This window comes from Musa acuminata, unplaced genomic scaffold (genome assembly GCF_036884655.1).
Source record: "Musa acuminata AAA Group cultivar baxijiao unplaced genomic scaffold, Cavendish_Baxijiao_AAA HiC_scaffold_1137, whole genome shotgun sequence".
NCBI classification, from domain to species: Eukaryota; Viridiplantae; Streptophyta; class Magnoliopsida; order Zingiberales; family Musaceae; genus Musa; species Musa acuminata.
The window spans coordinates 1772683-1798754 of record NW_027021349.1 but is presented as its reverse complement, the minus strand read 5'-3'; the positions used below and the strand labels follow the sequence as shown (position 1 = coordinate 1798754).

The 26072-nt window shown below is 38.0% G+C and overlaps 3 protein-coding genes across 5 annotated transcripts; 2 read left to right on the top strand and 1 right to left on the bottom strand.

Moving 5' to 3' along the window:
- Positions 1-1963: 1963 nt before the first annotated feature.
- On the top strand, positions 1964-12810 carry LOC103999720 (autophagy-related protein 18d). Of its 3 annotated transcripts, XM_065178937.1 has the most exons (6): positions 1968-2161; positions 2264-2318; positions 3345-4202; positions 9310-9568; positions 10507-10630; positions 12460-12810. In XM_065178937.1, exons 3-6 carry the CDS (start codon positions 3438-3440, stop codon positions 12566-12568), a joined length of 1257 nt encoding a protein of 418 aa, XP_065035009.1. In that variant the 5' UTR covers positions 1968-2161; positions 2264-2318; positions 3345-3437; the 3' UTR covers positions 12569-12810. The 3 variants fall into 3 exon arrangements, with proteins under 3 accessions (XP_065035011.1, XP_065035009.1, XP_065035010.1); XM_065178939.1 differs by lacking the exon at positions 12460-12810 and having other exon boundaries at positions 1964-2161; positions 10477-10600; XM_065178938.1 differs by lacking the exon at positions 2264-2318 and having other exon boundaries at positions 1969-2161.
- A 2089-nt stretch (positions 12811-14899) lies between these two features.
- Positions 14900-18220, top strand: LOC103999721 (reticulon-like protein B2). The gene is made up of 6 exons (XM_009421548.3): positions 14900-15041; positions 15291-15488; positions 16066-16246; positions 16823-16964; positions 17039-17108; positions 17732-18220. Exons 2-6 carry the CDS (start codon positions 15302-15304, stop codon positions 17899-17901), a joined length of 750 nt encoding a protein of 249 aa, XP_009419823.1. The 5' UTR covers positions 14900-15041; positions 15291-15301; the 3' UTR covers positions 17902-18220.
- Positions 18221-19560: 1340 nt separating this feature from the next.
- Positions 19561-24038, bottom strand: LOC103999755 (leucine-rich repeat receptor protein kinase HPCA1-like). Its single transcript, XM_065178779.1, has 19 exons — positions 23967-24038; positions 23666-23877; positions 23516-23587; positions 23351-23425; positions 23199-23270; positions 22949-23113; positions 22792-22866; positions 22648-22719; positions 22509-22580; positions 22360-22428; positions 22200-22274; positions 22041-22112; positions 21840-21974; positions 21350-21762; positions 21135-21266; positions 20908-21047; positions 20607-20826; positions 20298-20533; positions 19561-20212 (listed from the first exon to the last, which is right to left on the bottom strand). The coding sequence occupies exons 1-19, from the start codon at positions 24036-24038 to the stop codon at positions 19688-19690; spliced, it is 2904 nt and encodes a 967-aa protein (XP_065034851.1). The 3' UTR covers positions 19561-19687.
- Between the last annotated feature and the right edge of the window lie 2034 nt (positions 24039-26072).

Genomic DNA, 26072 nt, shown 5'->3' with positions numbered 1-26072 from the left:
ATTGCTTGTAAAGCTTCCCCTTTTCGCGAGACGTCGGGACTTGTCCGTTGCTCGTTCTTTCGAACTAATCAACTTTCTCTTTTTACAGGTCCTTCAGGACTTGCGAGAGGTTACAAGTGGGCTGATCCTTGCGGAGCAATATCGCAAGGGCGAAGCGCGACTTAGGCAACGCAAGCTAAGTTCACATCTTTGCCGCAAGGATGACTCGCGACTTAGGCAACGCAAGCTAAGTTCACGTCTTTGGCCGCAAGGGTACCTCACGCCTTAGGCAATTCCAACTAAGGCCGTGACAATATGGATCACCATTAGAGACGAGGACAATTGACTTTCTTCATCCTCTCCCATAGATCTATAGATATTTAGAAATATACAATCTCCCTAGGAAATACATCTTTCCTATACATATAATTTTCGATTTTATGGGTTTGGCACACCAATCCTTGCACACGATGAAACATTATTTTCTATGAGAATTTTGAGATTTTGTGTACTATTCTTCCGCTGCGCATATGATGTCACCCCAAATTTCCCAACATGCTCACTTGAATAAAACTAAAAAGACTTATACTCATGGAGTGATTACTCGTTATAAATCTTATTTTACATATATATATATATATATATATATATATATATATATATTAGTCGTGTCAATAAAATACAGTTATTAAATAGATAGTAATACAAATTTTCTCGGAGAAAAATTTCAAGGTTCCATTTTGTAATTGTTCCTTGGTCATATTTAAGTAACAATTTTCAGTAATATTTTAACATTTATTCGTCTTTCAGCCTTCGTTTTCGGTTTGAGAGAAAAAGGACATGTTCTTTATGATATTATAGTAATTTATATGTAAGTATAAATAGTTGAAGGATTAAAATCTAAAATCTCATTCATTAAATTTTAAAATTATAAATAATATTTTTGCACCTGATTAAGAGCCTCATTAAATCCAAAGTCTTGGACTAAATTGTCATTTTGTAACTTGACTCTCTCCTGTATAAGAGTCTCAAACCAAGTAAAAGAAAAAAAATAAAAAGAAGAAGAAGAAGAAAAGAAAAGAAAGGAAAGAAGGGAAGAAAAAACATTTCTTCTAATTTTATTTTTTTATTCCTGTTGATTATGTTTCACTTGGAATCCTTATATACCTTATTCATACATGACTTAGGATCTTTCATGTTGTATTAGTTTTATAATAATATTATATTATATTATATATGTTGTATGATACTATAACATGATAAAAAAATTTATAATAATATTATATTGTATATGTTGTATGATACTATATATGGATGGTCTAATAGTATCTCCATTGATAGGCACAAAGGCTAGAAGGGCAATTCCTTTTCTTGTCTCTATTATCATAACTCTTTTAACACTATATTATCAAGTAAATTATTTGATTAATTAAAGAACATATTATTTTAAATTCTGATGAAATAAAACTTTTATAGATAAAATATAAAATTAAACTTATCATTCATATCTCAATAAAAACAATCACAAAAATCAGTTATGTTGATCATTTATAACTGAGTCATCTTTTATCTTTACTTATTGTTTATCTACTATTATTATTATTATTATTATTATTATTATTATTTAATTGCATTATAAATTATATTTACTATTATTATTATTATTATGTTACATAGAGACGTAAGTAATACTGCCTATAGTTACGTTAATAAGATGTGATCACCAACATTCGAAAACGATTGCTGCGATCCTACGCGATTCATATATAACTGGACGGTTATAGATATCTCCTCATAGCCGTCCATCCTCTGATTTCAACACGTTAACGCAGCCTCAACCCGTCAAAGGGAAAGATGAACGGTGCGATTGGGAACTGAAAACGTCAAATTACATTGCGAATTGGAGAGGATCTCTTTCTCCCGAGAGAAACCTTCCCCACGGTTCTAGAATTCACCCCGATCGTTCCTTTATTCGTTCCATGCGAGCCTCCTTTCCCTTTTCTTGGGCTTGGTCGCGATAAAAGCGAGAGAGATCGGTGTGAAACTCGGACGTGTTTGTCGTCGGAGCTCGATCGCCTTCAGCCTCTCTCTCTCTCTCTCTCTCTCTCTGCCCTCCTTACCCGTTGGCGAGTCGGTGAATCGTGCTTCCGAGACCGCCCTCCTGCATTGAATCGATATCGAGGTGCTTTTTCCACTTTTTCTTTTGAGTTTTTTTTTGGTTATTTGATCGTTTTAGATTTTATTCGGTGTCTCCTAAATTGGTCATCCAAAATTCTATTGATAGGTTTTGGACACCAAAAGAAATCACTAACTGTAAGAGTTTTACAGCTTTGTGGAAGGTATGGTGGTTTTATCGTCGCTGTATTATTTTCCTTTTGGTGTCAAAAGTGGGGCTTTTTGGCCGATTGATTCGTTTCTTTTAGTGATGTATCCCGATCTTGACTCTAGAAAATTTGGCTGCACGGATGTGTAACGGGATCTGGTTAAAATCTGTCCTTTCTCCTTTATTACTCATGGAAATCGACGTTGGCGAGCCTTCATTAGTTAATGATCTTGTTTGTTTCACTAATACCTGGCGCCTTCAATCGATATGTTACGTTCTCGAAGTTGCATCTTTTCCCCCTAAATCCTCTGCCGGAATTTAGAGAATTGTGATTGAAGCCACAAAGTCGATAATATCCAAGTGTATGGCTACGTGTTTTATAAATCTCGAGTAGTTTAGATTTTTTAGCATATCAGCTTTTGGATTATTAATTGTTGCCTTTCCTTTCATTTATTAAATTTGGATTATTTCTCTAATGTGAATAAATTAGTTTGCATCGCTATTCATGATGTTCGATTTTTATTTTCTTTAAGTAATCACATCTGTTGTGTACCATTGCACTACAAAGGATGCACATGATAGGTTGTTATCAAATTGCCCGTATGAGAAATTTGATTTAGAACGTGACATGCTAAATGTACTTATGAATCATTGTGTTGACGTCTCTTTTGCTCTTTTCGTTAATCGTTTTCTTTCTCATGCTAAATGCACTTTCCAGATCACATACACGAAATGTATTGTTGCTATTATGAGCCACCTTATAAGATCTTCATGGCTTCATTTTTTATTTTTATGTATATTCCATGGTTAAACTACAGAATTATAACTGTAATTTTTATGCATTAGGCAGTTGCATATGTTTGTACTGCATGATAATACAGATACTTGAGAAGGTCAAGGTTTGATCTGATGAAATGTCTGCAAATGCTTCTCTGTTTTTCTCATGGTATATTCGGTTTTTATCAGAGGCTGTTCCTCTAGATTAAGGCAAGTTAATTGCTTGATCTCAGGCTGTTCTAACTTCTGAATCTCATTGTTGCAGGTCCGCACGCTGTCCATTGAAATCCATGTTGAATCACTTATGTTGCAATGACCTTTGAATTCCTTTGGACATAAGTGACTGTTGGTTTCCTTGATGAGCTCGAGAATATCAACATCGTCAAGCATTCATCCTCCCATGGGGATTGCCTCATTGGAGTCACAACAGTCATGGCCATCTTCAACTCCTTTCAGTCAACCAGAACCAGGAGACTACGATGATGACAATGGAACTGAGCTGCTGTCGGTGTCTTGGAATCAGGACTATGGGTGCTTTGCTGTTGGAACAAGCAACGGCTTCCGGATATATAACTGTGATCCCTTCAAGGAAACCTTTAGAAGAGACTTGAAAAGTGGAGGATTTGGAATAGTAGAAATGCTGTTTCGTTCTAATATCCTGGCTCTTGTTGGTGGTGGTGCCAATATGCAATACCCACCAAATAAAGTTATGATCTGGGATGATCATCAGAGCCGTTGTGTTGGTGAATATGCATATAGATCTAATGTCAGAGGTGTGAAATTAAGACGAGATCGTATTGTCATAGTTCTTGAGCACAAGATCTATGTGTATGACTTCACAGACTTGAAGCTTCTTCATCAAATAGAAACTCAATCTAATCCAAAGGGACTTTGCTGCCTCTCACACCATTCTAGCACTTCAGTGTTGGCATGCCCTGGTCTTCGTCGGGGAGAGGTCCGTGTTGAACATTTTGGTTTGAAGATGACAAAGGTCATTAGTGCTCATGATTCTCAGATATCTTGTATGACCATGACTTTGGATGGGTTACTTCTTGCAACTGCAAGCACAAAAGGGACTTTGATTAGAATTTTTAACACAATGGATGGTACACAACTACAAGAGGTAAAACTTCAAACTTCCTTGTGCCACTGACCCGACAAGGAAAACTAGGATAGACACCTCCATCTCAGTTTTACTGGTTTAAGTTTTTTGCATCACTTATTGTTCTCATAATGGTTTAATTGTGTATCCTAGTCATGGTATTTGTTATCAGCATCATGCTCGACCTCCTTTAATGGTTCCTATGTTGTTGTATAGCTTCAAACAAATTTGTCACAATGTACTCATCTTCTTGCTACCGTCAATAGGTTGGCCAAATGTTTTTGACAATAGCAGCTAGTTGCATAATAATAATTGTTGCAACTACACATCTTCACCAGGCAAAAGCTTTGCATTTATAAGTATGTTAATATGTGTATATTGCGTTATGTTTAAAATCATGGTATGCTGTTGTGAGTATGACTAAATTAATTACATGCCATTAGTGCTAATACATTGTTATTTGTTAATTTCCATGTTCTAGAAAACCCTGAAACTGCTGCATCCTTGAATGTCTTTATTTAATGATATTACCTTTCTTCTCATTATGCACCTAAATATCTGTCATCTGTCTGTAGGATTAGATGGGTGGATTGTCTCTTCTTAAATATTTGAAGTTCCATACTTCTATGAGGTTTTTCTTAACTTCTTCACCAACCTAGCATGCTATTTTTTTTTAACTTTCTAGATGCTTGAATGTGCACTCATCCATTTGGAAAATCTCCTTTTTCATGCAATAAATTTCTCAGATATTAGTATTTGGTTAGCATGATAGATTCAGTTGGGGCAAGCAGCCTCACAATGGCTTGACATTCACCACAGTTAATAATGATCAACGACTGAGTATCCATTGATCATACAAAAGTTCATTCCTCTTTGAACACATGCACAAAAGTAGTTTTCCCAACTTGGCTTGAGCTGGCTGCACCCAACAGCTAAACAGAAAAAACCCCATATTGTGCTTGTTTCTCTGCATAATTAGAAAATTAATATATTCATAATTAAAGTTAGGCACTTTGATGATCCTTTTAGCCACTTTTTAGACTTGGAACATTTTCTGCTCAATTAAAGAGTTATACATCACTCACAAGTTACAACTATGATTTTTTTCATTGTTTCTGCAACTTTTTTTTCATTGTTTAATGCCAGTTGGTGAGACTGCTACATGTGCAGGTATAATCAACACCATTTCTACCTGCTGATTACGCTCTTTTTTCTCTAGTTCATGGAAGAGATGCACTCTTCCAAGAGGTCGACTTAGCTAGAAAATATTATTGTTGGGAAAGGTAGACAATTGTTGAAGATGTTGGACCAAAACCTTTCCAATGTATTTATATCAGGGAACATGTGAAATGATTGACAAGGATGTTGTAAGAGGCTGAACAGGCCATATGTGTAGGCTACCTTCCAAAAACTGAAAACTATAGACTAATATTATATTTGGACTAGAACTTCTTTAAGACTGGCCTCTAAATCTTTCGTTTTTGGCCGTCTGGTCTTTTTGGTATTTTGAGCTGGTTGAATCTTTTGAGGATCAAAAACAGGGTGTCAGCCCTTATCAGACTCCAAATAGGAATTCCTATCTTTGGATTGTTCCTAAACATGGTATAATAGCCTTGTTTGAACTTGTTCAATTCCTCATCCCACAGGAGTCCCAAGGCATATTCTCACTCATACAAGGCTACTGGCTCACATGTGCAAGCCTCAGAGGTGGGGACGGAAAAGACATGGAGACGTGGATATAAGAGCTCGCGGAATTTGGTTGGTTAATGTAGTGGGAAATCAAGAACCATGTTGGCAGGGGCAAAGTGGAAAGGCTGGTGCCATGGTATTTGGGATTGCACAGTCATCTTAAGCATTGCTTCATAAAAGACATTGCTGTTTAGTTCTTCTCATAAGTCTACTTGCTCCAGGTTTGTATAGCAATTGCATCTAGCCTTTACTTGTATGTGTATGCTAGGGTTGTGCAAGAATATTCCTAATATAAGAGGTCCTCTCGATGTACAATACTCCACCAATGTGAGGTTGGGTCCACGTATGTAGCCCTATCTTGTTTCTAAGACTCAATTAGGGCAATGTTACCATGATGACAAAATTCACTAGGAATATACCTAATATATGTGTGATGATCTGATGTTCAATATGGTAAGAGATCAGTAAGGATAGCATATTTGTGGATAGAGATGGTATGATTGAGAAGGACTGACATGATTTCTAGTTCAATGAACACCACGCTTAGGAAAGAGCATAGAAGTTAGAGGATATCTTCAAAGCAGCTATTTATGTAAATTTTTTCACAAGTTAGGCTGGATTAGGAGCTTTCTTCTTCTTAATTTAAAAATCTTGATTTTACGTAGATCTCTCTCAGAAATTTGAAAACCATCAAACATTTCCCTCTTGTTTGGCATTAATAGTGCAAGACTAGCTAAACCATGGTTTAATATGTGTGGACTGTGCCTATCTGGGATTAAGGCCATATTTAACAGGCACCTAGATCTGACTATTTTAATGGGCATATCTGAAAAGTAGCATAGTTTTGTTTGGAGGAAATGATTTTAATGATAACTGGTCTATAGATATATGTGTATAAGATACACTATTGGAGGAAAGGACTCTAATGGCACTTAGCAAGCAAACACGGACATCATCGGAAGGGAGTATATTGGATATTTTAATTGCAGATAGTAGGTCTTTAACAGTCTGCAAATTGCATCTAACTTCAAGGTCATAACTGTAGATTTCAAATTCCGGGGGATATTAAAAAAAAATTAAGATTTTAGTGGACATTATTTCTCACTTTCAAATGATGTATGGAAATTTCCATGTTTGCATAGTTTCTATTATTCTGTTGTTGCAAGCTGAAAACTAGTTATTTAAATTTTTATTACTAAAGATGTCTTTCGCTTGCTTTCTTTGTGAACGATGTTCTCCATTAACATTCTCAATAGAAGTTGCATCTTGCTGTCAGGGACAAGTATATCAAATTTCAGTCTAATCAAAATAGGATCTTCCATGATTTAGATCTAAGATCCATATTGCCTCTGAATTACATCTAGGCCAGTTCTTAGTTCATAAGCAACCCTGGTTTGGTTTACTAGTTCAGATTCTAGTTTCACAGTAAAAGTGATAGATTTATGTTGATTGAATAGGAAGATTGAAGCAAAGTAAAAGTGATAGATTTATGTGATTGAATAAGATTGAAACAAAGGATGATCAACATACCCCTGGCACTGATGAAATGTTGTTGGTGGCATATATGCAATAAATGAAGGCCTGACTTAACGACTAGCCTTCAGCTATAGAAACTGAAATAGGGTTTTTCAATGAAGCAACTCTAGTTCTATGATACACAAGTAAGAGGAAAGTCATAGCCAGGGAGATGCAGCAGGTATCTCTTGATATCTGTTTGTTTGGCATGATATGATACTAATGGTGCAATCTTTGATTGATGCTCTATTTCAGATATTAATATTTGATACCATTCTTCTCGCCCATTTTTGTCTAAAATTTATTAAATTAAAAATGACTTTGGGGAAAATTAGATGGTTAAGGTGTCTGAATTTCATTGAAGCGGTGCGCTTCAGTGAAGTGCCTCTTGGGCGCTCGCCCGAGCCTAAGCGTTGGACGCCTCGGGTGAGCACTCGGTTCAAACAAAGCAACCAAACCAGACTATTAAGTTGAATAGTAGCTAGTTGGTTCGATTAAACCAACTAAGCTACATACTATTACTATACTTTCCAAACCCACATCTGCCCGTGCGATCCCAAGCCATAAACCCTAGCTCAACGGTTTCCGCCATCGCTGATGTTCCTCAGCCGTTGCCTCCGCCACCGACGCATAGGACCGATGCTTCCTCTATCATTGATAGATTAGTCCGATGGTCTAGCTTTCATGCGCAGTTCCCTCCGTTGTTGCTGCTTCCATGTGTAGCTCATTCCACCACTGAGGGAGAGGATCATAGCTTCCTCTGCTATTGATTGACACCTCTGAAGCTTCCTCCGTTCACGATGTCGTTGTCTGTGGCTTCCGCCATCGTCCCTGCTGTCGTTCGCAACTTCCTTCGTCGTCGTTGTTATCATCCGAAGCTTCCTCCGCCGCTGCTGTTACCATCCACGGCTTCCTCCACCATCGTCGTCGTCGTCCGAAAGTTCCTCCGTTATCGCTGCCTTCTTCTCCACTTTTTACTGTCGATGACTCTTTTCTCCTCCTCTAACTACTGTTAATAGTAGATTGTTAACTACTGTTATCATATAATAGTCCCTATTATATTTTAACACTGCTAATATCTATTTATTTGGAATTGTTACTAGGATTTTAGGATTAATGGCAAGTGTACAATTCAGAAGATTCATAAAAAAATTCAAGAAAGGATCTTGCTTAGAAACACAATTATCTAAAGGATCCTAAAGATCCTAATGCAATTACTTGCATCTTTTGTGATAAGACTATTATAGGTTGTATTTTCCTTGCAAAACAGCATCAGGTAGGGAACTTCAAGAATGCATCAGCATGTAAGACGTGTTCACTTGATGTAAAAGAAGAGTTGGTATCTTATATGAGTAAAAAAAAGATGCAAAGGAATAAACCTTATGAGATTTTATCCGCGGATAATGTTGAACATATTAGAGATGATGAAGAAGAAGATTATTCAGTAATTATCAATCCAAGTAGGAAAATAGTATTTTTTTTATATTTTAGAGCGCCTCGCTTCGCTCGAGCGAGCGTCTAACTCCTAGGGCATTGTGGGACCTTGGCGCCTTTTGGTGCCTAGCGCTTTTTAAATCATTGATTTGATATGGGCAACACTAGGCCATATCTATAAGGTTTTTCCATCTTTTGGTGAAGCTTACCAAATCTCCCATTCTGATCAGATGAAGCAAGACAAGACAAACAGATTTTGGACTTTATTGGCAAGGCTATTCTTCACTCTATGTAGCTTTATATCCAATTTATGTGAATTATGTTTCTCTAGCTCATTGTGCTTGCCATTAGATGTAATGATAGTTAATTGCCTTGACTTCTATGTTTTGTGTTTGCTAGTTAATTGCCTTCTATATCCATCTAAGATTTTGCTGTATATTTGCTTGTTAAGTATGTTTTAGTTACTCATTTCTGATCTCTATAATTAAAGGTACGGAGAGGATTAGATAGGGCTGAGATATATAGCATTGCTCTCTCTACAAATGTACAATGGCTGGTCGTTTCCAGTGATAAAGGAACTGTCCATGTGTTCAGACTTCGAGTTAGAGTGGGTGGGGAAGATGCCTCTTTCCAGCTTCCAGCTGTTCAAGCTCCAGAAATGGTACATCAGAACTCTTCTGCTCCAGTTGATCCCCTTATATCTCCGAACACTGGAGCCAACAACAACTCATCATTATATTTTATGAGAGGTTAGGCATCTCATGCTCTATTGCTTCTTTTTTTCGTCTTTGTTCTTGTGGTTTATGTTTGGAATGTAGTTGTTTTAACAATACCGTCAGTTTCTGGTGTTCTAGCTACTTTATTCACAATGGCTTTTTTGCAAAATGTCTATGAGTATGAGATTGAAGGAATGAGTATAGTCATGATCTCTAACTAGAAAGCTTGTGGTTCTGAGTTAACCACATGGAGCTTCTTGATCTACAAATCATATTTACCATGTTGGTGTTATCTCTACTTCTACTGCAGGTTTTATCTAAAACCTCATCATGGAAAACTATGTTCAGCTCTATTGCTGATAGTATTTGTTTCATTGCTATCTCCTGGTCTAGAACATAGAGCTTGAAGTTCAGGTTGCAATTCTCATAGGGTTCAAACTGTTAAAAATATTCACTGGGTGACCATCAGGGTCAATTCACAGGCCTATGGTAAGCCAACAAAAAACACAAAACAACAAGGAAAATGGCTAACTTCTTAATCTGGAACTTCAGATCATTATTGACTGGAAGATTAAACCAATTGCCAGAATGAGGGCACAAGCTGACACATCGATTTGTATAACAGAATTCTGCTGGGTTGAGAATTAACTATTAAGTACTTGTATGTAAAAGTGCACCTCAAATTAATGCTAGATTATGAAAGTTATTTGGAAACTTTAAGCATCCATCTCAACATAAAAGTTTTGCACAAAAACTATTTTGCTGAAAGAAATTGTAGTTGAATAGTTTTATGATGTGAAAAAAAAGGTGAAGTAAATTTTTCATCTGATTGTTATAGTATTTTGTTGAGGGAAAACTGATTCTTTAGTATGTGATAATTACGTCATGGATCTGCTATCATTATTGCAACATTAAGAAGTGCATTGATTTGGTAAAAGCAGGATATTTTCTTATGAACTGAAATCACCCAGGTGTCCTGCCAAAGTACTTCAGTTCTGAATGGTCGTTCGCTCAGTTTCACTTGCCAGAAGTTACACGCTATATTGCTGCATTTGGATCTCAAAACACTGTCATGATTGTTGGCATGGATGGCAGGTATTAATCCTCCTACCTTATATCTTCATCAACCTAGATGCTTGGTTTCTAAATCATTATGTTTGCATTTTGTAAATCTTCTTGTTACGTTAGGTACTTATTTCTTGCCAATCAATTAAGGATATTTAGTCACCAAATGTTTGTCTTTTCCATATCACTTGAGTTAGAAAAGAAGAATGGTCTAACCTTGATTACATCAGGCTAGGTTCTGGAAGCAACCTCTAGGTGAATGGCAGTGAATATATTTTCTACATCAGATATTTTTCAGTAACATGATGCATAACAGTATTGCAGTACCTTGTATCTTGATCAACCTAGATGCTTGGTTTCTAAATCATTATGTTTGCATTTTGTAAATATCTTCTTGTTATGTTAGGTACTTATTTCTTACCAATCAATTATTGGCACTTAGCCACCAAATGTTTGTCTTTTCCATATCATTTTAGAAAATAAAAATGGTCTAACCTTGATTACCTCAGGTTAGGTTCTGGAAGCAACCTCTAGCTGGATGGCAATGAATATATTTTCTACATAAGATATTCTGCAGTAACCTGATGCATAACAGTATTGCAGTGATGGTTAATTTATGCTTGAGAATAATAAAGAAGTATGGTTAGTGGAATTACAAGAAAACAAGTGGAGTATTGAGAAAAGAAGAATGAGGCTAAGAATAAAGAGAAACAACCCTTGTTATGAATATTTGTCTTGATTTTATCTAGGAAACAAAAATCATGCTGATTTCTTTACAGCAACCCAACGTCTTCTAGGATACGCTCTTGATGATTTCATTTTTGGTCTTACCGGGACCAAGGATTTTGTTATCATGAATAGCTGCCCCACCAGGCAATGCCTGTTGGTCCAACCATGGACTGGTATTCTGGATCACTCAGTTTCAGATCGTGTTGAATGAACCTGTTTACCCCAGACCAAAGCTTGTTTTTCTTTACCTGATTTGGTCAGAACCTGGCAGTATAACATGATATTGACTAATAACTGAGGAGTCCTCCATTAAATTACTTAATTACTTCCTTTATTGTTTAATCTGAGGACTTCACTCGAAAAGAAGACCTCTCATAAAAGCAACTTGAAAGCAAGTAATGAAAGCAGGGATGGAAGAAGAGGAAGATAATACGGCTCCTCCTTTGTTGGATTTTGTGTTTTTCTTTTTGCTTGACACCAGTAACTGGTACACAATGATACCAAAATTAGTCTGAGAAGTGATTGGTTTAGGTTCAATACCCAAAACTAAGATCCTTGATTGAAGCTTCCATAAGTGAAGCTAGATTACCATGTTCAATGAAAAATCTAAAATTTGGAAACAGAATCCAAAATTTCTATTTAAACTCCATAATGTATCAGAAATTCAATTTTAATGGAATGTCAAAACTATAGAAAACCTTGAAGGAATAAGACTTGTATTGGACTCAAATTAACCTTGTTGTATGTCTAGATTTCATTAGTAATTATTTATCTCCAGACATCTACACCTTTCTTTTGTTGTACTTGGAGGATTTTGGTACTTAACATAGGAGATGTGATATGAATAAGCTCAATGTTCTAGTTTTCAGTTTCAACTTTCAAGAGGTCATGCGAAAAGTGAATCTAGACCTTAGATAATCATTTATCCAACCAATGTTATCTGTGGCAAGAATTTGACAATTATGGTTTAGATCCTTGCATTCTTGTTCGTTATGTGACCTGGCTGCAGGTTATAGGTGGGTAAAAAAAGACCATATGCATTTTATAATCCAATAGCTTACCTGTTATTTGGTCGTCTAGTGAGTATCTCTGCTAACTTCTCTTGCTTTTCCTTTTCCCTTTGTTTCCAGCTTCTGTAGGTGCACCTTCGACCCAGTGAATGGTGGCCAGATGTTCCAGACGGAATTTGTCCGGTTTCTGAAAGCCGATCGCCATCAGCCACAATCTGTAACCTCATGATCTTTCTATGTGATATGCCCTTAGGGTTTCATGTAGATGATGGTTTCCTCAACCTGTTTATCGAAACACATATGTTCGTTTTACTCGTAAAGAGCCCATAAAGTTAAGCATCTGGTAAGGACACATGTATAGATACTCTGTCGAATCCTAGTTCTGATGTAAAAAAATTGCTCACTCATCTGGCTGTGCAGATATATTAATATGTCCATCCATGCTCTACTGAGCATATGCTGGATTTTATACACCGTAATTACACACTGTAATTACTCTCGATACAGGGCAACTAAATCTCTCATGTTACCAGTTGGTTGTTATACTGGTGCAAGTGAACTATGGCATCTGAGCTGAATCCTTTCTAGTATTCCATGACCTTAGAGATGTTGGTATTGATAAATATTTTTAGATTTTACAGAGTTAGTATCCCAAAAGGATAAGGACTAGTATATCTTGTTTGTAAGTCTTCTCTTTCTTCCCAACAAGAGAGAGAAATCATTGTGGTAGAGAAAGAAAGATTTACTGATTCCTGAATGCTTACTTGTGTCATGGGTCAAATCATATTGCTGCTTGAGAACAGAAACTCCAATGTATCATGCGAGAGCCCATGGATTCAGATCCTGAATTATATATATCATAGGCTTCTATTTATTGAGTTGTGAGAAAATATTCTGGAATATTTTGAAGAATAGTAATTTGTTTTTCATCAACTCATTTTATGTGATTGGTCTGACTGATTTAGGTTTTGTGTCTAATCGATTAGCATAATATCATGAATACTTGAAAGATTTCATCAACTGCAAATAATGCCTTCATATTTCCACTACATATTAACATTGAAAACTTACAACAAAGAGAACAAATATCAGTCTTAATGGAAATAAATCTTGGTTTGTTCAATGGGGTTTAAGATATTATAAATAAATTTATATTATTTTTTATTTTTGGATGATGTACCAAATTACAGAAATGTAATTGTAATTATTTTTTATAATTTTATACTAAATTATATAATTATATAATTTTATACTGTTCTGTAATATGATAAAATCACTCTTCACATAAATTTTCTTCTTCTTTAATTCAAAAAATAAATTATAAAATAATAGCTTTCTCAAAGAGCCTCCCTATTTTATTTTTATTTTTCCAAAAGGCACCACCCTAATTCGAATAATGCCCAATCATCAACCTTAATGGTACTTTTTATTATTATTATTATTTTTATCAATTTTGAATCATTAAAGTGTTTTTTTGCTCATGTATAGTGTTTTACTAATAAAATACTATATAATTTTGTATCTCTTTCATTGTCATTGTATATAATATTCTTAGAGTTGTAATTTGTTTGATTGAGATTAGGAGTCTATTTGGGTCATTTATAATATTCTATAATAGTTATTTTTTTTTTAATCTCTATTTGGGTGATGTTATTTCTAAACCATTATAAATACCTATTTGTTTCTTAGTATATATCAAATGATTCTTAATTTATTTTGATTTTATTTAGTATTTTTAAATAGCATTATAATGTTTTTGTTAAGGTGTTGAAAACACTATTAACCTTTTGAAAAACACCATAAGTGATATCATAGTTTGCTTGTTATTGCTCGTAAACTATTATTACAATACCAAAGTTTTAGGCTCGAAGTTTATTTAGTTAAAATTACGAGTCTATTTATATCATTTATAGTATTTTTATTCATTGTGATGACAAAAACAATATAACGAGAGAAAAAAAATACAATTGAAATGGATGAGTGATATTTCAAATATTATTTGAAAGAGATGATAACAATTTATAGTATTTTCAGTCAATTCATCCATTTAAAAACATGCAACCAAAGATTTAGAGTAACTCAAAATAATATTATTTATATTTGTAAACGTAAATAAATAATATTAAAATACATTAATATTTATAAAAAAAAATAATTTATTTTATTATTATACTATAAACCTTAATTTTAGATATAAGTCGAGTCGTCCACAATAAATCCGTTAATTCCTTAAAAATAAATACCACATGTATGAAGTTAATAGCATACGTCAAAGGTTTATGTTAGTTTATTTCTATAGTAAAAAGACCAATAGGCCCCTCGACATGTCGAACTTCCTTCGATGTTAAGGGTATTTTCGTAATCTGACAACCCCTGGGTTTAAGCCGCTCCTTGAGTCCAACCGTCCACGTGGAAGCTCGGCACACGCAACGGCGTCATGTCCTCCGTTCCGATCCTCCCTGACGCCGGAGCCACGGTAGCCGTCTGATCGTCCCACGTTGGGTTCACAGCCGCCCGATTCTCGCGGCAGACCACCCAAAACTCCCGCTTTTAAGGCCTCCTAGTTTGCCGGTTTCCGTTACAGTTTGAGCAAGCGGGCGAGCGAGCGAGAGGAGAGAGAGTGAGAGAGAGAGACAGAGAGACAGAGTTCGGAACAGAGAAAGGAAAGGGAGAAGCCTTTGCCGAGGACTGCGAACCATAATGTAATTCTTCTTCCGATCTCGGTGTCTCACGATCGAATTCTCTGCATTTGCTCCCGAAATCTTTTGCGATTACACGATTCGAGATGAATTTTTCTTCTTCTTCTTCGATTTGAATCGAATGCGTAAGATTTCTGCAAGTTATGATCTGATTGTGCATAGATGGATCGGTTTTCTTGATTAATGTCACTCGTATTTGTCGGAGCAAATCGGTTAGGTATTTGATCGACTCAATCGGCATTTTATTGGTAGAATCGTTCACGATGATGTCGGAAATCGGTGAGCACGCTTCGATGACGGAGTGGATTGACGAGAAGATCCATGAGTATAAGGGGTCGTCGTCCTCCTCCTCGGATTCAGAAAACGACAAGCCTTCATCTCATGGTTGGAGGAAGAAACATTTGTTTGGGAGGAAGGCATCGGTGCATGCTGTTCTTGGAGGAGGAAAATGTATGAGCTTTTATTCACAATGCCTTGTTATTTTTCAGATCTTATGTTTTCTGTCATTTGCTATTGATTCATGAAAACGTCAATTCCCTATGTGGAATATAGTAGCCATGTCATATGTAAGGATTTAGGTGCAATTAGATCAACAATGTTGGACCATTGGTTTGATGTAGATGGATGAGATAGAGGGGCGGTAAAAAGATTTATACAAGCATTGCCAGGACAATGTGGAAACATCAGTTTTTAATGGATTGAGCTCTATAAAATGTCATATTCTTGGTTAGATTAAAAGTTTCTTAAGTCTTTTATTTATGGTTACAAGATAGACACCGACAAAAATGTGAAATTTGCAAGTTAGGAATTAGCTATCGATAGAGAAGGTCAGGGGATAAAATTTATTATGGTAAGGAATGTCTGTATAAATAATTTTGTGAAATATTACATACTTCAGTTGCTTGCTTGAGTTATTACTCTACCATATACTTATTTTCTATAATAGTTATTAGGGCTCTAGCATGTGTTCTTGAATATGATTCAACAAAACCTAATTCTGTAGGTAATGAGTTTTTTGTGCTTTCAGCTGCTGATATCATACTATGGAGAAATAAGCAGCTATCGGGCAGCATACTTGCTGGAGTTACTGTTATATGGCTTCTTTTTGAATGGATCGGCTATCACCTGCTGACCTTCATCTGCCACTCTTTTATATTCTCACTGGCTGTGTTTTTTGTCTGGTCTAATGCAGCATCTTTTGTCAACAGGTGAGAGCCAACATTTTCTTACAAGAGTTGACTATGGAAAATGTAACTGAGCTTAATATGTTTTATCGTGTGTTGCTGAAAAATAATGATGAGCAGCAATCTACTGGACCATGGATGTTATAGAGAGGCTTAAATATGTTTGCTCATTTATATCTGCTGAAAAATGATGACCATTTCATATTAATGCTGAGTGATTCTGTTATACGCTTATGCAAGTTTCTATAGCCTGGTCTGTGCACATTGGAGACTTATGTGGATCGGTTTGTAGGAGTTCATTGTAGTTGATCTCGTTATGGTTCTCATCATTAAATTCTGCTAATAAAAGGATAGTTCAAACCATGGATATGCAAGTTATGGAATTTGATTGCTTCTCTATACATCTATCATGCAATCACCTTTTTCACTATGGTGAAACAACCTGAACGAGTTTGCTTTTTTTATGGTCAGTTTGGTGCGGAATATGAGTGCTCTGTCGAGCTACTCTTTCTGCTTTTCCATGGCAGTCCCAATTTCTTCCATATTAGAGTTATGGACATAAATTTTGTTTATGTTTCTTACCTAATTTTTTATATGCAGGTCTCCGCCAAAATTTCCAGAGGTTATATTGCCAGAAGACGTGTTTTTAACCACAGCTCATGCTGTAAGATACAAAATAAATGAAGCTTTTGCAACCTTCCGCTGTGTCGCTTCTGGGAAGGACTTGAAGAAGTTTCTGAGGGTAGGATTTTAATAACTTCAAGCTTTCTTTCATGTAGTTTGCTCCAGATCTTCACAGCTAAGTCTGTCATGCAGGTAATTGGAGGTTTGTGGATCCTTTCAATGGTCGGTAGCTGGTTCAGTTTCTGGACTCTTTTTTACATTGGTCAGTCTATTCTATATGTTGTCTAATTAATTAGAGCTAAAATTTTGAGTTATTTTGGAACTTCTAGTTTGCTATCATGTGGATTTCTATTGCTCCATGGAGACAAACCTGGACTGATGATGCCCCATGTTTGAAATCTTGTCTTATTTCTTCTCATCATCATGTTTGCCCTGTATTCTTGTTTTTTTCCAGAGAAAGCATGCTTCCCACTGTGTGCAGCTAAAATATCACGGACATATTGCAGTGCAAACAAATGGAACAATGTCGATGATTCCCGAACAAAGAGATAAAACGTAACAATATCTAGGCACCTCTCTCATAGGTTTCTGGCTTCTGGTACCAGTTGCCAAGGCATACTAGGAACTAGTAAATGTCTACTCGACATGAACAATAGGAAATATGAGTAATTTGGAAGGCAGCTTAACTTTCATGAAAAATGTCTTCTGCTAGGCCAACTTTGCACGCTGATCATATCAATTATTTACATGATTCTCTCCTTTGTTCTAAGTTTTTAGTCTTAAGACATGATAATAATGAGTGTAAACTTTTGAGGTCTGTTTATTGATACGTCAGAGGCATTTAGGTATGACACAATGATGGTTGCCATTACTTATCTTTTGCAGTTTTCCTAGTTCTGTATGCTACACCTGTTCTCTATGAGAAGTATGAGGACCATGTCGACATAGCTGCTGAGAAGGCCATGGTAGAAATCAACAAGCACTATGCAGTTTTTGATGCGAAGGTACTCCAGAAAATTCCACGGGGACCTTTCTCTGATAAAAAGCAACACTGAGATGGGAATATGTTTTGAGTTACCCTTGCCCAGAATTTTCTGCAACTGGCATTACTGATTAATCCATGGTCATGGAGGAGCAATTTCTGGAGGATTTAAGTAGATGGAAATAACACATCAATCGAAATCCTATCTACATAGCAGCGATGAGGCTCCAGGGAGATGCTTGATCCGAAGCAAATGCAGCAGTGCTATTTTACGACTCTCACTGATTTTATTTTTCCTTCATAATGTAAGACGTGATTCAACATCTTGATATCTTCTTAATTGGTAAGTCTCCTGTCACTACATCATGTTCTCATTATTATTGAACTTAATCCAGAATTTGCACATAGCCTTAGTTGTCATATTCTTCATAATGTAAGATGCGGTTCAACACGTTAACATCTTCTTAATCGGTGTCTCACTGTCACTACTTTATGTTCTTCATTGTTCTTGATCTTAATCCAGAATTTGCGCACAGCTTTAGTTGTTGTTTTCTTCAGAATGTAATACATGATTCAACACCTTCACATCTTATTAATTAGTGAGTCTCCTGTCATTACTTTGTATTTATCATTATTCTTGACCTTAATCTAGAATGTACACACAGTCTTGGTTGTTATTTTCTTCATAATGTAAAAGACATGATTCGAAACCTTGACATCTTTTTAATTGGTGAGTGTCCTGTCATTACTTTATGTTCTTCAAGAAGTTGCACACAGTCCTAGTTATTATTTTTTATAATGTAAGACCTGATTCAAAACCTTAGTGTCCTGTCATTGCTTTATGCTCATTATTCTTAACCTTAATCCAGAATTTACACGCAGCTTGTTTTTTCTCTTCATAATGTAGGACATGATTTATCACCTTTACATCTTAATTGGTGAGTCTGTGTCATTACTTTGTGTTCTTCATTGTTCTTGACCATTATCCCGAGTTTGCGCACAGCTTAGTTATTGTTTTCTTCATAACGTAAGACATGATTCGAAACCTCGATAGCCGGTGAGCATCCTGTCATTAGTTCATGTTCTTTCGTTATTCCTGACCTTAATTCAGAATTTGCACAGACTTGTTTGCTACTTTCTTCATAACGCAAGACATGAATTCGACACCTTGACATCTTGATTGGTTAGTCTTTCGCCATTACTTTGTGTTTATTATTTCCGACCTTAATTTACAATTTGCACACAGCCTTAGTTGTTATCTTCTTCATGATGTAAGACATGGTTCAACACATTGGCATCTACTTAGCTGGTGACTCTCCTGCCACTACTTTTATGTTCTTCACTATTCTCTATTTTGATCCAGAATTTGCACACAGCTTTAGTTCTTAATTGGTGACTGTTCTGTCATTACTTTGTGTTCTTCGTCGATATCGACCTCAATCCAGACTTTGCACATAGAATTATGTTGGAACTCAGATGTCTTTAGTGCTGCAAAATCATGTTCCTTTTCATGTATTCATTCATTAGATCATTGATCACTTTCAGTATTCCTCATCTTTGCCATCCTCCACCTCATATCACTAGCAGTTGCTCAAAAGACAAAATGATGAAGAAAAGAGAAGGAAAGCCATGAGGGATCACAAATCCTTTCTCCTTTTGTTGTTCTCCTTTCTCTTTACACCCTCACGAGCCCTAAGGACAGCCATGATGATTTGAGGTTAACATGATTAAGACTTGTTTTGGGACCAATTTAGTACAATTTGTGATGTCAACGATCTAATACACTGTGTCATCCCCATCACATATTTGTGATGTCAACGATCTAATACACAGCCATATTAGGTGTTCGAGCATCTGATTCATTCATTGCCTCGATCTAAAACGGCGCAAGCATTAGTCTCCGATAAATCCGAGAACAAATATCTATCGGTACGACGGACGCCGTCGCTGTTCACTTCCCTGCTGAGGAGCAGCAGCTCATCGTAAGTTTGTCGAAGCTCAGTATCAGCAGAAGAAGAAGATGACGAAGCTGAATTCTCCTTCAGCTTGTCGTCTTTTAGCATGATCTCAATTTCCTTCACGATCTCGTCCATCGTCGGACGGTCATCGGATGCGTCTTCGACGCATCGCAGAGCCAATTCCACAAACTTTCCGAATCCAACGATGCATCCATCGTTAAGAATGGATGGATCAATCATGTGTTTCAGACCACAGAACTCCTTATCCTTCTCATCCAATCCCATCTTCACCTCGCGAACGATGTACTTACCTTTCTGTATCGGCAGCCTACCCGTCATCAGCTCCAGCATTACGACACCAAAACTATAAACATCACTTTTCGCGGTCAGCTGTTGGGTCATGAAGTATTCCGGATCGAGATAACCCTGTGAAGATCAACAGGCATTGAAGAACAGAGGTGATCGAGAAGAAAACTCGAACGATTCAGCAGAATGAGATGAATTAAGGTACCATGGTTCCTTTGACGGAGGTGGAGACATGGCCGAGATTGCTGTCGTTTACCAACATGGAGAGCCCGAAATCTGCGACTTTGGCGGCCAAGTCGTCGTCCAAAAGAATGTTGCTCGACTTCACATCCCTGTGGATTATCGGAGGTTTAGCGAGCTCATGAAGGTAAGCTAATCCTTTAGCTGCGTCTAAAGCTATATGAAGTCTCCTTTTCCAGTCCAACTGCGTGTGTCTTCTTCCTGCGGCCAACAGCGTGAGGTGAAGAAGAGGAGGAGGAGGAGGAGCTTAATCTGATGTTCGTGGAGATGATACCGGACAAGTTTTCTGTTAAGGTCCCGTTCGAGATGTACTCGTAGACCAGCATGCGTTCCCCCTTCTCGAAGCAGAAGCCGATGAGCTCGACGAGGTTCTTGTGGTGCACCCTGGAGAGCATCTCGATCTCCGTCTTGAACTCAACCCCGCCTTGCTTCGAACCTTTCTGTGATCTCTTGATGGCCACCGTCGTCCCATCTTGAAGCGTCGCTTTGTAGACCTGAAGAGAGATGCAGCGGTTGAGCCAGGAAGTGATGAACAAGCGGCCAAGAGATGGCGACAATTATAGGTCGTCGGATACCTTTCCATAGCCGCCTGAGCCGATTTCATTGTCCTTGGAGAAATCATCGGTGCACTTCCTGAGTTCATCCAGGGAGAAACATCTCGCTAACTTTAGTTGTGGAGCATCTCCGGCATCTCCACCGGTTGATCCCCACGATGCTAAGACATGTAGAACAGCAATCATCAGAGAGACTCGCAGGAAAACACAAGACCCGTTGAACAGTGATAATGTTCTTTCTTGTTTACCGAAAGGATTGTGCAGAATGATGGCCTTTTTAGCTCGCTTTTTCTGCCACAAAGCGTAGATTCCAAGCCCTGCAATGGCCAACACTGCAGCAACACATCCGACTACTATTCCGACGATCAATCCTCGATTCACTGGGAGTCAAATAAACGGATGAGTTCTCGATACGAAGTCGAAAAGAGTTCAGGAGTTCTTATCGAAAGCAAGAATTCGATACCCTTGCGCCGAAAAGAGTACTGCCATGGATCGAAATAACAAGGCCCATACATCTCTGAGAGTGCAAGGTTCTCACTGCTGAGATCAAACCACAGCAAGATCTCTCTCCTGGTGAAGTGCTTTGCACTCGATGGGCAAATCGTTAGCTGCACTCGCAGATACGCATTGCCATCGAAGAAGTAGTTCGGAAGAGAGAAGCTCACTGGAGTCCCATTAAGCAAGCTTGCGATCCTGTTCGCCATCGGTGCAAGATTGTGACTTATGTCACTGAAGGAGGGCGCTCTGCAAACGATTGGCCCTTCATATGGGTGCAAGCAGTCGGTGATGGAGGAATCAGATCCCGAGTCTTGGTGCTCATGGCAGTACTCTGTCTCATGCAGCTGAGCATTACTGCAAACTGGATTCCCCACGAGTCTGCAGACATCAGAGATCCATCAGGTACACAAGCTCCCGGGGGAGGAAGATGGAGTTTGAGCTTGAGATCGGCTCACATTATGGTGTTGTTGTAGTCGGAAGAAAGTGTCACCGAGCTTAAAGCATTGTTTCGGAAATCCACCATCTCCAATTGATGACTGATGTTGCTGCCCATGTCGAGGTTGCCACTGAATGCGTTGTCGTTGAGTCTCCTGTAGATTGATTTCAGCAAAGTGATTCTTGTGATAAGATGTTTTATCTTGTCACGAAGGTCTTACAGTTGCTGTAGCTGAGGAAAGCTGAAGAGTGATGGTGGCACTTCTCCATGAAGCCTCCCAGACTCTATGATTCTGATTCCACCGGAAAGTGATGCTTGGCTTAAACTTCATAGCTCATCAAGCATGGCATTTTAAGATTTTAACACTACGTTGACTTACAAAGTCGTGAGATTTTGCACATCCAAAAGCCATTCTGGAAGTTCTGAAGGATCAAACGTGTTGTTGCTTAAATCCCTGATCACGGCAATTTCGAGTTTTTACGAAAAGGCAAAGCATGGAAATACTTGCATGATCGAAATAAGTAGTCAGACATCCTTACAGATAGTTGAGGGCATGCATTCCGGTCAGATTCGGCATCGGCCCGATTAGCTTATTGTTAGCTAAATTTCTGAAGAAAACAAAAGTAATTCCTGAGTCTAGTCCGAGAAATAATTGTTAGCACTGCCGCTGAATTTTTCGGTCACTTACAAGGCATCAAGGAGTGTAAGGTTTCCGATACTAGAAGGAACAAATCCATTCAGGTAATTATTGTCTAGACGGCTGAAAAATAGTTTCTGTCAGATATGATCAACCGAAAGAAGAATGTAACTGACGGTCGAAAACTCACAGGATTTTGAGTGATCGAACGAGACCTATCGACTCTGGAATTTCCCCGGAGAAGTTGTTATGATCGAGAAGTCTGAACACAAGCAATTGTTATCGAGTCAGAAGAATTAATCATAGAGAAAATCAGGTAAATGTTGCTGCTTACATATGTATAAATTTCATATTGGAGCCGAAAAGACTATTCGGAATTCGGCCTGATAGCTGGTTCTGATTCAAATGCCTGTTGAGCAGATAGTAGACCAATCAAACAGTGATATGCTCGATCTACATGGAAAATTGAAGAACCACAGAGGCTTACTTACAGGTGCAGAGTGTTCACAAGCTGGTCTAATCCTGAAGCTTCATCCGACGAAGTAGTAGGGAGATGTCCGGTGAGCTGATTACCTGCAAGGTCCAGCCAGGTGAGATTGGAGAGCCTACCGAGCGAAGCAGGTATCTCACCGGTGAGCCGGTTCGAGTTCAGAGACCTGGAACATCGAATCCCTGTCCTTTATAATTCTGTAACTCAATTATATCTGCATGACAAGTGAGTACACAAAGAGTGATCCTTACAAGACATGGAGATTAAGTAGGTTGCCTACTTCGATTGGGATACGATCTCCGAAATTGCAACCGATCAATCTCCTAAGGAATATTGCAGATCACTGCACATTAGGATCGATATCAGTGAGCTCAGCAGAGGTCAATTATCCTACTGGACTTACAGAACCACAAGCTGCTTTAAGTTGCCAATGCTTGGTGGGAGCGGACCACCCAGATTTCGGTTGTAGGAGAGATCCCTGCACTCGTACATCTCATTATAATGCTTCATGAGACTAAACATAATGAATTCCATGAGTGATTTATGAGATCTAAAGAATGACACTCACAAGTGTTCCAATTCAGAAAGGCTCTGTATGTCACTGTGCAATGTGCCCTCAATTCCCATGTTGAATAGCTTCCTGAAAACATTCGATGGCAAGGCCATTAGAGACTATGTAGCTCAGGACACACATGAACTGTGCGATAAAAGCACTCACAGCTTCTTCACCCTTGAATCCTTGCAGGTGATTCCTTCCCAGTTGTCACCACAAGGATCATCCGAATGGCTCCAGCTTGGAGGTGTGTTCTTCCATTGAGTAGATAAAGACTTGAGAGCCGAAACTGTCCGTGTTCGGTAATCATAGTTAGTCCACACTAACACAGATTCATTCTTACCATCAAAATCAACATGACAAGCATGATTAAGTAGCTAACAATGCTTAATATGCACAGCAGAAAACTAATACCATCTTGCGGGTGTGTGCTGCAGGAACCATGTCGAACGCAAACAAGGCATACCAACAGTGGAAGAAGACCTTTCATCGACATCAATGGCGAAGAGAGGAGAAAGTTGATAGGATGAACTACCATCACGGCTGTGAGGTTTCTCAGACGGCTGCGGGTTGTATGATCTCTGCCCTCTTCCTCGTTCATTGGGATGTCCGAGGGAGATGGGAGGCAAACAAAGAGGCTTCGACGCAGAGAACAAAGCTAGGAGAAGATTACATGGAAGTAACGTCGGACGCAGGTGTTATAGAACATCAAAGACCAAGTCTGGCTGGCCACAACGCCGGTCGACAAGACAAGTGTCGTCGTTGCTTTACCGCGTCTGTACAAAGCGAGTACAGCCACGAAGAGGCCGACCAAGAATACTTTTACTGGATCAAACGCCGGCCGTCTCGGACAAGATAAACATACTCAGAATCAAAGATCTCGATTTGATTGGATATGATCAATTTAATTTTGTGAGATAATTGACTAATTAATTATATATATATATATATTTCTCGAGAAAAAATCAATTATGTTTGGGAGAAAATTGCAAAGAGAACTGCATTTCTTTCTGTATGGTTTTAGATCTACCAAAGTTAATGAGTTATCAAATTGGATCAACTTTATATCTAAAACCAATTATGACTTGACACAAAGGTCAATCAATGTGCCAACTTGGTGTATTATATTTAATAATAAATATTTTATTATTAAAATATTTAATCTTCTGCAAGGTTACAAAATGAATCTCTCTCTCTCTCTCTCTCTCTCTCTCTCTCTCTATATATATATATATATATATATATATATATATATATATATATATCCAAAATCAATAGGCTATAACCCATTGAAACTAACATAGCATTGAGTAAATTGAGAGTCCCAAGTGATAAATGTCTATCTATGTGACTAGAGCCACTACTACTGGTTTAGGTCTCCCATGCATTTTGATCATAAGCTATGTTTAAATCTTGATAAATTTTTGATGATTTAAATTTTGATAATAATATTAAGCTTAAACGAGGGAGATTATAATAATCCATTTCTAGGGACCAGATGAGGTTCCTACGTTTGCTTGGGCTTAAGCATTTTAGTTGGATGATCCGAGTTTATTAAATTAATAAGTCAATGATTGATACAAGTTCTATTGGGTTAGTGAAAGATTCAAATAAATAAAATTAGACTATTTAATCAAGTTCCACAATATTAGGGTTTGATCATGGATTATGTTTGATTTTGACGACTGTTGAATCTCGTATTTTGATAATGAAACTACTTGATATATGTTTATGATTTAATCTGCGTTTTGAGTGACGTAGGGTGCTTCGATCAGGATGAGACAATTAAAGCAGGAACATCATATTGTGCCGGAGGAACGTGTCAGAAGATTGGACGTCGGGCTGGTGGATCGGTCGACGTATCGACAGAAGGCTTCAGACCGTGGACTCGGGCATCGGGCCAAGAAGAGCGGGTATTGTGCCAAGGATATCGGAGTTGCGGAGTCAACTGGCCGATTGGGCAATAGGCTGCAGGAAAGGACGATGCGCCGAAGAATCGGACAAAGCGTCGAGGGACCAATGACATGCCGGACAACTTGGTTAATTGCTTAGGATTAATTGTCTCGATCGAAGTTTTTGTTTTGAGTGTGCAGGATTAACTACGATGGAAGATAGACAAGCAGCAGGAGTTGCGTCGGAGTCAAGTTCATGATCACGTTGGGAGTTCGAGAGTTCAACGAAAGTTCGGACGGTCGTCGGAGGTTCTGCGAGAACAGATTCGAGAAGTCCAGAAGCTTGCCAAGCGAAGCTCGTCGGAACTCGCCAAGTGGATCGTCGCAAAGTCCAGGAGTTTGCCGGAAGTCCGCAGGAGCATCACCGAGGGTTCATCGGATGATCGACGGAAGTTCGCCGGAAACTCGCTGGAAGAAGCGATTGACGCACCGAAGCAAAGCTGTAGAAATTGTCTTAGATCTAATCGTAGTTAGCACGTTGATTAAGTTAGAAAATGGGAGGTGATCCCATTAGCTTAATCTTGGGGCAATTGGGCCCCTGAAAGACTGAAATTGGGCCGAATGGAGCTAACCATTCGGACCTTGATTGCACCAGGAGGTGCAACCGCCTAGGCCAGGAG

Excerpts from the sequence above, each read along its gene's own strand:
- LOC103999720 (XM_065178937.1), top strand. The coding sequence starts at position 3,438 with ATGAGCTCGAGAATATCAACATCGTCAAGCATTCATCCTCCCATGGGG. Across the intron at positions 4,203-9,309 it reads ATGGTACACAACTACAAGAG|GTACGGAGAGGATTAGATAG; the intron begins GTAAAACTTCAA and ends CTATAATTAAAG. Across the intron at positions 10,631-12,459 it reads ATTGTTGGCATGGATGGCAG|CTTCTGTAGGTGCACCTTCG; the intron begins GTATTAATCCTC and ends CTTTGTTTCCAG.
- LOC103999721 (XM_009421548.3), top strand. The coding sequence starts at position 15,302 with ATGATGTCGGAAATCGGTGAGCACGCTTCGATGACGGAGTGGATTGAC. Across the intron at positions 15,489-16,065 it reads TGTTCTTGGAGGAGGAAAAT|CTGCTGATATCATACTATGG; the intron begins GTATGAGCTTTT and ends TTGTGCTTTCAG. Across the intron at positions 16,247-16,822 it reads GCAGCATCTTTTGTCAACAG|GTCTCCGCCAAAATTTCCAG; the intron begins GTGAGAGCCAAC and ends TTTTATATGCAG.
- LOC103999755 (XM_065178779.1), bottom strand. The coding sequence starts at position 24,038 with ATGGTAGTTCATCCTATCAACTTTCTCCTCTCTTCGCCATTGATGTCG. Across the intron at positions 22,275-22,359 it reads ATGCATGCCCTCAACTATCT|GGATTTAAGCAACAACACGT; the intron begins GTAAGGATGTCT and ends TGCCGTGATCAG. Across the intron at positions 21,267-21,349 it reads GTACTCTTTTCGGCGCAAGG|TGAATCGAGGATTGATCGTC; the intron begins GTATCGAATTCT and ends TTTGACTCCCAG.